General features: G+C 36.1%; 1 protein-coding gene across 25 annotated transcripts in view; it reads left to right on the top strand.

Annotated features, from left to right (window-relative positions):
- The window catches only part of NRXN3 (neurexin 3), a 1,226,878-nt gene that overhangs the window by 1,078,361 nt on the left and 138,600 nt on the right, over nt 1–9,917 (top strand). For all 25 annotated transcript variants that reach the window (XM_070931446.1, XM_070931448.1, XM_070931449.1 and 22 more), the window contains one exon: nt 6,292–6,599. In XM_070931446.1, the coding sequence (XP_070787547.1) occupies nt 6,292–6,599 (308 nt within the window). The remainder of the gene's footprint in view (nt 1–6,291; nt 6,600–9,917) is intronic.

A 9,917-nucleotide genomic window follows, 5' to 3' on the forward strand; every position in this document is an offset into this window, starting at 1 on the left:
CTTAAAACCCATTTTTTCCAGCAAGCCGGGCTGGCTTAAGAAGAAATTTTTTAAAATGTTTTAATTGGTAGTGATTTTTAATTTTTGGGCCAAATTTATATATATTTTAATTGTTTTTTAATATTTGTATTGCATGTTTTTAATTCTGGCTGTACACCGCCCTGAGTCCTCAGGGAGAAGGGCGGTATAGAAATTGGAAATAAATAAATAAATAAATAAACTTCTGGAGGCAAGTCGTTCTCACTGATTAATTGTTCTCGCTGTCAGGAAATTTTGGATTGGATCTCTCCTTGATTATCCCGAAGGTGCTTTTTCAGGAGGCAACTGGACTTCCTTGTTTTTCTTTGAGGACGTTTGGCTTCTCATCCAAGAAGCTTCTTCGACTCTTGTGTCCTCAGTGTCCCCTGAGTAGTCTGTGAAGCTTTCTTGGCTGCAGGATGTTTTCTGTCCTGTGACTTTTCACCGTTGAACACAGGAACAATCTGTGGGGTTGAGTCTGGGTTGTCTGCCTCTCAAAACTGAAGCACAAATGGTTCCTATAATCTGCAGTGTTTCTGGAAAAGAGCCTTGGTAGTACAGGGGTCTAAGGCACCCTGTTATTAAGCTGGTTATTAAGACCAGCTGCCTGCAATTACTGCAGGGTTCGAATCTCGCCAAGGCTCAAGGTTGACTCAGCCTTCCATCCTTTCTAAGGTAGGTGAAATGAGGACCCAGTTTGTGGGGGCAATAAGCTGACTTTGTATAAATATACAAAAGGATGAAGGCTATTGCTGAGCACATTGTAAGCCGCCCTGAGTCTTCGGAGAAGGGCGGCATATAAATCAAATAAAAAAAAAAAAATAGTGGCAAGCACTGCTTGTCTTTTATGTAAACCATAAAAGAACGGAATAAGGAGAACCTCATCTACAACTGGTCCTTGTTTAGCAACCACTTGTTTAATTATGTTTGATGTTATAATGGCACTGAGCAAGGAGACTTAAGGTTCATCCTTGAAATGGCAGCTGTCGCAACATCCCCACAGTCATATGATCATGATTTGGGCACTTGGCAATCACAGTCACATGATTGACATTTGTGACCTTGACTGCTGGCTTCTGGCAAATAAAGTCAATGAGGAAATCATAAGTTGCAGTCACTTGATGTTTCATTTAATGACCACACACAATGCATTTAACAACTACTGCCAGAACTGCCATCATAAGTGGCATGGTCACATGCGTTTAGACAGCTTTAAAACTTGTTGCTTAGTGATGGAGTTCCAATTTCCATAGTTAACTGAGGATTACCTATACTACACAATTTCCATTCTCTTAGTCACAATGAGCTCCCAGTACTACAGTAATGCCTTTGAAATAGAGAATATATGCAAAACCGTTTACTAATTTCCTTATTTTGTAAGAATGAGCTCTATCACATTAGGAAAGATTGAGGTCTGACCTGACATTTCAGCTGTGCATGTTTCCTCTATACATTTTTTTTCTTTTTTCCCATTGTTTTCCACTTGATCATCAAGTAAAAATGTTTCACACAAGTGGTTTTAGTTAAAAGCAGATCGTCCAGAGACCTGTGATTGTCCTTTTAGCAAACACACACTTTTAATGTCAGTGTTTTGTTATAAAATGTAGCTGTGCTATATGTTGCCTGCCTTGTCAGCTACGCTAGAAGAAGAAAATCATCAAGAAGAAAACACATGCATTTTCTTTTAAAAAAAAAAATTAGGTAATCTGTTTCAGGTAATTGTATCTAGGATGTTGGAACAATATGCATGGTTATATTTCTAAAACAAATAAATCAAATAAAGCTTTCTCATTTGCTTACACATGTTCAGTTGCTCTCCCTCACACACTAGCACCAATGGAGTTTCACAGCCTTTTTAAACTCCTATTGGAGGACACAAATTTTGGAAAGCAACAGTGAAGTAAATATTTAAACCTCTCTTGCCCATTCATAATGGTTTTGAACTAGACTGGGTCTTACATGCAACAACAGCCATAAACAAACAGAGATTAAATGCAAATTTGGTTTGGTTTTATACAGATAGATCTATGAAGTAACTTAATGAACATAGCATGACTGAAATACCTAAAACGGAAATTAACTGAAGACTAATTTCAACAGTTATTAAATTAATTTATTGGATTTTGAAGCTCTATTACTCCAAACAGACTCTGGATGTCTTAAAACTATTTAAAGTACATGCTGGTAATTTAAAAATCATGATCACCAGGACAGAGCCAAATAAATAAAATACACAAAAATGTGATGGGCTCCACAAGTACTCTAACCCCAGGCCTGGAAACAGAGCTAGGTATAAGAAATTTCCAGAATCCTTTGAGAGTAGTAACCATAAACTCTCGGGGATGCTGTTCCAAAGATCATGGGCCGTGAGAGAGAATGTACTAAATCTGGGGTTAGCTCTGAGTTTTCTGGATAACCTAAGCATTGTCAAAGACAGTGGTTGATACTATGGGTGTCTACCAACTAAAAACAGAAGAAATTAATTAAAAGTAAGATGCAAAATCTGTCCTTGACACATGCAGTTCTATCTCAAAACAAACTAGGCAAGGTTCTTTGATAGGTGAAGCATTAACTAGGAACGGGATGGTCATTTTCACATGATATGTTCAAAGTCAAAATAGTTGTCATGGATCCTGTAATATGAATTACAGAATTAAGCAACGATTAGACTCAGTGGCCTAACATGTCTCTTTCAATTTCCAAAGACATTCCATAATTCTTTCCATTTAAAAACAGTTTACTTATGACACACTGGGAAGTATTTATAATCCTTCAAAGGAAGAAACATGACTTAGAACAAGTTGGATTTGCATGTAGGATCTTTTGGAAACTCCTTAAATCATATACATCTGTTCCTAGGATTGTGTGGCAGATACAAAGGGCAGCCGCACAACTCCAGGAAAAAACTATCTGAAAGTGTTTTCAACAGGTGCTATAGGCACACCTGTGTTTTTTCCCAAACCACATCACTCCCTTAAGTATGGCACAGCCCTACAAATATATTTCATTAATGACAAGTCTTACATTCAACAAGTGCAATTTCTTTTCTAAATACTATATGACAATTATACTCTACCCATCTTTTGGTGATCTCCAAAGGGTGGGTATAGTAGGTTTTTTTTGTCTTTGGTTCTCCTGGGATTGTTAAAGAAACTAAAAGTATGTTTTAAGGGAATCCACTAATTTTGCTTTGTGTCATTAGACATGAAGGATGTCATTATCAGAATACCAGTTGGGTCTCATGGCAGTGTTTGGTCAATTTTTAATAGTTTGAGGGAAAAATTAGAGTAAATTATGTAGATAACTTTTCAGTTTCTAGAAGTTATTTTTAAAAATGCTATTTTCTGGCTGTTGGTCATAGAATCTGGTCATAAATTTTAAAATCTCATTGCCACTCTGCAGTTTTTGTTTCTGGACCCCAAGAAAGGGATAGGGTACAAGAGGAAGGGTTGTTTTTTTTTTAAAAAAAAAAAAATAAGACTGGCTCTGTACTGTATTATATAAAGCCATAAATGTCGAAAGGAATTGAGAGAAGAGCTTTTTCAGAATATCAAGGCTGGTTGAGCCTTTCAAACTGCAAATCTGAATTACTTAAGGGTTATTATAGCTTTCCAAGCTAGGACATTTTTCCCACTCTATATTTTAGCCTCCTTAGAGGAATTGATTAATTCCTCTCAGAAACGTACCCATTCAAATAACATGGGTAAGTTTTGAGCAGAAGTCCTAATTTATGTGTAATTTTGTGGCAGTTGAACAGCCTATACATTTTTTCCCTATGGAAAAGGCAGAGACTGATAAAGTATTTTCCTCAAGTATCATTTTCCAGCTGATCGCACTGCATGAGAATGAAAAGAAAAATGCAGTTAATGTTATAGTATCTCTGAAAAAAAAAAGATCCTGTGAATAGAATTGTATGTCCAAATTTAATGAGAGCCCCTCAGAATTTTCCATGTGATAGTTGATACTATTATGTCATTACTTGAAAGAGTTTGGAGTGAACATAGTCTTATCAGTACAATCATTTTCTATAATCTAAAAATGTCTGTGAGATTATCACTATAGCAATTATTTTTTTAATTTAAAAAAATTGAGCCTAGCCAGATTTACTATTCTCTCACACAACAGATAAATGCAACATGCCACTCCCAAGCTACATGCAACAAATCCATATGATAAGGTTAAGAGGGCATGAGAGGAAAGAGATAATAGAAGAGATTTCAAAAATTAAGATTTAATTGCTTTCCAAGGACAAAGTATATCAATCCTTTCATTTTTTTCTTCTTTTAATTTGCTGTTTTTACATTTGTACACTAGTCCATCTTTGCTTAATGAAGATCTGTTTCTTGTTACGGTAGTGGAGAGCACATGAAGATGTGCATTCCGCTTCCTCAAACACTCAGCATTTCCCATAAACATCTACTTTGCTTGGTTAGCTAGGATCCTCCTTGGGAATAGGAATTCCTTTCAGATACATTTCTTCTCTTGTCCCAATTCTCTTCCCCATGACCCATCCCGTCACCATTAGATGATGCAACACCGCATCACCACTTGACTTCGAGACCAGCCACGACGACCAAAATTGGTGAGCTCCCCCTCCTATTCTGATCTACTTTAATCACAGGGAATCAGTAATTGGGTTTAGATTCTATTTTACAACACAATAGAATTTGGCATTTATCAGGATAGAACAGAGAAAGAAAGTGGTGACTGTTCAAGGGAGGATGGGAGGGAATGGACATGTGTGTGTAAATGTTGGGAGAAGTGGACTGAATGAAATAATACTAATTCCACTTTATTTTCTGAAATGTGGCTAGTATGGTTCTTTATTCAATGGACATTTACATTTAATACACTCTAAAACACATGAATAAATATTAAATCCAGGTGAGCTTACATATTGGATTTATCATATAAAATTTATAGCTGTCATTTGGAAAGCTGAATGCAAAGAAATCATATATAGAAGGAATGTAATTCTTGAAAATTTCTGTTAATTTTCCAGAAATGATGAGGCAAGAACAACAGAAAGAAAAAAGTTTTGTCAAAGTTTGAATTGTCTTTTTGAATTAATGGGATGAACACATCCTTGATTTGTATGTAGAATGAAGAATTGGCAGTTATTTGTGGAGTCCATTCTGACTAGAATTGAATTCTTCCTGCTTTCCTTTAAGGAATTGGGAAATTCATTTCTGAAATCTCAAGGAAGATTCACTATGATAATTCTGTACAATCAAATTTGGGTTTCTGACACATGATTAGTACTGGTGAAGAAAGAACAATCCTTGGAAAAAATGGTGGATGATATTGTAAAACTTGCTGACCGTTCATTTTGAGATCCTAGCAGAGCTCAGGTTCACCACTATATTCTCTCTTTTCAAAATGTCCCTCCAATAAAATTGCTTACTAGTCAAAGCATAAGCTATTTTTCAAAGACCAGCCTGTGTTTAGGAACTGATACTTTAAAGAAAAGGCTATAAGAATCCTTCTTGCTCAGATTTGGTTTTCTGCAGCAAAGGGGTACTGTTCTGATTTCCATAACTTCAGTGTGAGGTAGAAATGACTGCATAGAGTTTTACTGTGAAAGTGAGGAACCCAAGAAATAGAATTGTTTGTTTCTATTAATTTTAAGATATATTTTGTTTTCTTCAACAGAAATGATAATCCAATATTGTCTTAAAGTTGCACTTTATTTAAATGCAGATTATATCCTCATTTAGAGATATAGTTATTTTATGTTTTAAGGAGTCATGAAGCATACATTTATCCATCTTTTAATACTATATCTTTTTCCAAGTCATAGGACAGGATTCAATCTTTGTTCAGTCCATGCAAGGATCCAATTTTCTTCAATTCCATAATATGCAAAAATCAGAGTAGTTTCATTGAACTGAACTCTCTCAGATTCTCAAGAAAAAAAAAAAAACCCTGCAGAATGCTTGATCTTAAAACTGGATTGAGTTCATCACTTGGGTGAAATTTGGAATCCCGGCTTCTGCTAAATATGTTGATATTTATGAGAATAAGGCCAAGAAAATCTGGGTCCATTGTTATTTGTTTGATCTGGTTTATCCTAATTTGTAACACAATGAGACAATTTTTTTGTAGTATTGCATTCCAGTCACTCAGCCATCACAATTGCCATCACCACCAATGTCAGAAAACTCGTTCTGATCTTCCACCCATTCAACCAGGACATAACATAAAACATCTTGGTTTTTAAAAAAGGGGGAAGAATTTTCCTGGCAATAACAATGTTCACCCCCCTTCACTTAGGACGACAGTTAACGATCTTCAACACCCAGGCTCAAATAGCCATTGGAGGAAAAGATAGAGGGCGTCTCTTCCAAGGTCAGCTTTCCGGTCTCTATTACAATGGCTTGAAAGTGCTGAACATGGCAGCAGAAAACAACCCCAACATCAAAATCAATGGAAGTGTTCGGCTGGTTGGTGAAGTGCCATCTATTCTGGGGACAGCTCCCACAACCTCTATGCCACCAGAGATGTCCACCACTGTCATGGAAACTACCACGACTATGGCCACTACTACAACACGAAAAAATCGCTCCACACCTACCATTCAGGTAAGCTGAATGTTTTGTGTTCCTATGTTTTCAGGCCTATTTTTTTTTCTTTTCTTTTTTCAGATGGAGATTTTTTACCAAAATAAAATTAAGAACAAAAATTGATATTTGCCATATTTTGAGATTGTTATTTATTTGCCATCATTCAGTGATGCTCTTTTAAATCCTCTTCATTTTACCCATGAGCATGAAGAATAGGATTTGATTTTTTTAAATCATGTGATAAATGAATCATGTGAATGCATCCGTGTAAACCACCTGGATTTTCTGAATGCTTATATTCCCACATCTGTTTGCCGGCTTCAGATCAATTGAAGAATTACAATTTTAAGAGCTGTAAGAAGTAGTACAACCATTCCAATAGCAATTTAAATATTCCAATGTATATCCTTCCTATTAAATGGAAGTCTCTCCATCCATCTCAGTTTTATTTTAAATGTGTTAAATTCTTCTAATCCTTAATGACAGCTAAAGTTGTTTTAGGAGACTTACTGGTTTCTTTGGATTCTTAGAGACAAAGGCAGGCATTGTTAGCGTAATTTGTCCAGTGGTATGATGCATAACATTCTTCTGATGATAATATGTGGAAGTAAAAAGGTTGATGGGTCAAATAAATCTCTTATGTTGTTTAATTCTTGGCTGTAGAAATTGATCAACACAACTTAGAACATTTTAGGCTACAAGTCAGATTAAAATGATTCCACATAATCTTTTTCATCTAAGAAAACCACCATTTTGCCAATGCTTTATTCTCCCCAAATAAATTGAAACTGATAATTATCCCTGTTGAGTCCAACAAGACCTTCAGGACAAGAAGACTTACAACTACTTCTTTGAGGCTTATAAAAAAACCCCAACCCTTCTAGTGGCATGTGTTCTTGATACAGGCATTAGTGCTAACCTACTTAGCTAATTACTTTCTGATATTTTTCATGATGTAACACAGGTAGCAGACCTCAAGCTCTGCAAATTCAATCCAAACCAGTCTATATGTTAAATATTTATAATTAGCATGCTATACTTTTGTTAAAGTGCATATAAAATCTTCTGAAAAATAGTTATAGTCTGCTTTACATTTTTATCTACACCAAAGGAAGTAAACTTCACCATCATCATTGGCATCCTTCAGCCTCAAGAAACTATGGTATTGTGCTCTGGAAAGAGGTCCTAAAACAGCATCTAGTGTGATTAAAAAGGCCAATTTGAGAGTGGCAATCCCCTTCACACTGAGGGCAGCTGCGTTCTGTCCCCTGCCCAGCCCCCAGATTTCGCTGGTTCCGAGACTGCCTCTTTGCCTCAGCCTGCCGAACAAGTGTCTCTTCAAATTGGAGAAGGCCATGCTGCGTCGTTAGCCTCCAAGCTGAATGATTGGAGGTCAAAATTTCCCAGTTGTTAATGTCCATTCCCAGGGCCTTTAGGTCCCTCTTGCAGATATCCTTATATCGCAGCTGTGGTCTCCCTCTGAGGCGCTTTCCCTGCCCTAATTCTCCATACAAACCCCATAGGCTCTGATTAAAATAATAACAAGCAACAGATGTTTTATTCCATATATTATACATTTAAGTAGGCATGTTGAAGTTTAGGTATTTTTTAACATATATAGTATTACTTTATGAATAACCCAAAGGTGCTTTTCAAAGGCAACTGGACTTTCTTGGGTTTTTTCTTTGAAAACGTTTTACTTTTCATTGGAGAAGCTTCTTCAGTTCAGAAGAATTTCCTTCATTTTCAAGGAAAAAAACCAAGAAAATCCAGTTGCCTTTGAAAAAACATCTTTGGGACAACCATACCTGGATGATTGAGAATCTCCGTATATACTTCAGTAATATAACTTATTAAGCAATCTAATTATTTAGTAACTGATTAAGCTACCTAATCATTTGCAAAATATCTTTGCAAAGGTTTGCTTTCCCTTTTACTTGTGATTCTCCACAATTCTTGAGTATCGTCTTTTTTTAAATAGATCTTTATGTGATAGTTGTCATCTTAAACAAAAAATTAAACACTCTTATCTTCAGTGAGACAAGAACTATCTTGAAACTTGTATGTCTCTTAAAATTGCTACCGAGTATCCATAAAATACTTACAATCTGTGCTCTTTAGTTCCTTGTCACAATTCTGGTTCTTTTACATCATGAAAGACATATAGCACTGATTTAAATTGTTAGCTTCAAAAGATGGGTTAAAAAAGTACTAGAATGATTTAATAAAGCACACATCAGTATTTAGAAACATAGTTTGAACAATGATATCCTGAATCCACCTACACTACAACTAATGCCTTGGCTGATATTAAAGCAGTAACTCTTGACATTTCATTCTTCTCACCAGAAGGAAGGTAAAAGTCAATATGCACTTTTGTTACAACTCACTGTCTCTCAAGAGCAAATCAATTTATTACCATCATGGTGAAAGATAATTCTTTCTTTCATTCACCTGGTAAATATGTTCAGTTCCATCTGAATAAGCTATATTAAACACAGGTGATGCTTTCTGCTAAAGATACAATGGAAGTGGGGGGAAACATAGGTCTATCTTTTATGTTGTGCTTTATTTAAAATGTCAAACTCAGGGCATCAGAGCAGCGTCACATGATGTATCGCAGCTTTTCCCCCCTTCACTAAACCAGGCATGGGCGTGGCCAGCACGTGACGCATCCAGCCCATGAACCGCAAGTTTGATACCCCTGATCTAAAGTAACCATGTCCACCACAAAAATACCCTTTCTGATTTTTCAGAATTATTAATTTATTTTATCTATTTCATTAGATTTAAAAGACCATAGACTTTTCAGCCAAATGCATATAGATGCTCCCCTGGGATTAGGAACTCTGATTGGGGCATAATTTAGTTAAGTGAATTTTACTCTACTGATAAGCAGCAGTTACTGTATTAGAATCTTTTTTATAAGCTCTGCAGCATTTTGCGAATTTGGAAACTGTCTCTCTGTTCATGCCAGTAGAAATTAGTGGAGCTAATAATACTGTGTTGCCTGCTTGAGATTTTATGTTTGTTCCATTTAATGAAGCACCTCCATATCTGACTATCAGAGCTGCCTGCTGATCCTAACTGAAAATGTAGATTTTACAATATGCGTTTGTTCTGTAGTCAAGTTTAAATTGTTTGGAAATCATATGTGTGGTGTTAAATTGTTCTCAGAGACCCTGAGGCCCTGACATACCAGGTTCTCCCATCAAACAGTACCTTTTGAAAGAATTTCACTTCGCCTTGCTGCTGTGCGTAGGATATTGAAGCATATGGTAATTGTGTACTTAAATGATTCTGGTTTTAATACCATTATGTCTTGGAGTGCAGGCT

The sequence above is a fragment of the Pituophis catenifer genome, unplaced genomic scaffold, assembly GCF_029215685.1.
Source record: "Pituophis catenifer annectens isolate HBS135680 unplaced genomic scaffold, rPitCat1.0.hap2 SCAF_1, whole genome shotgun sequence".
NCBI lineage: Eukaryota > Metazoa > Chordata > Lepidosauria > Squamata > Colubridae > Pituophis > Pituophis catenifer.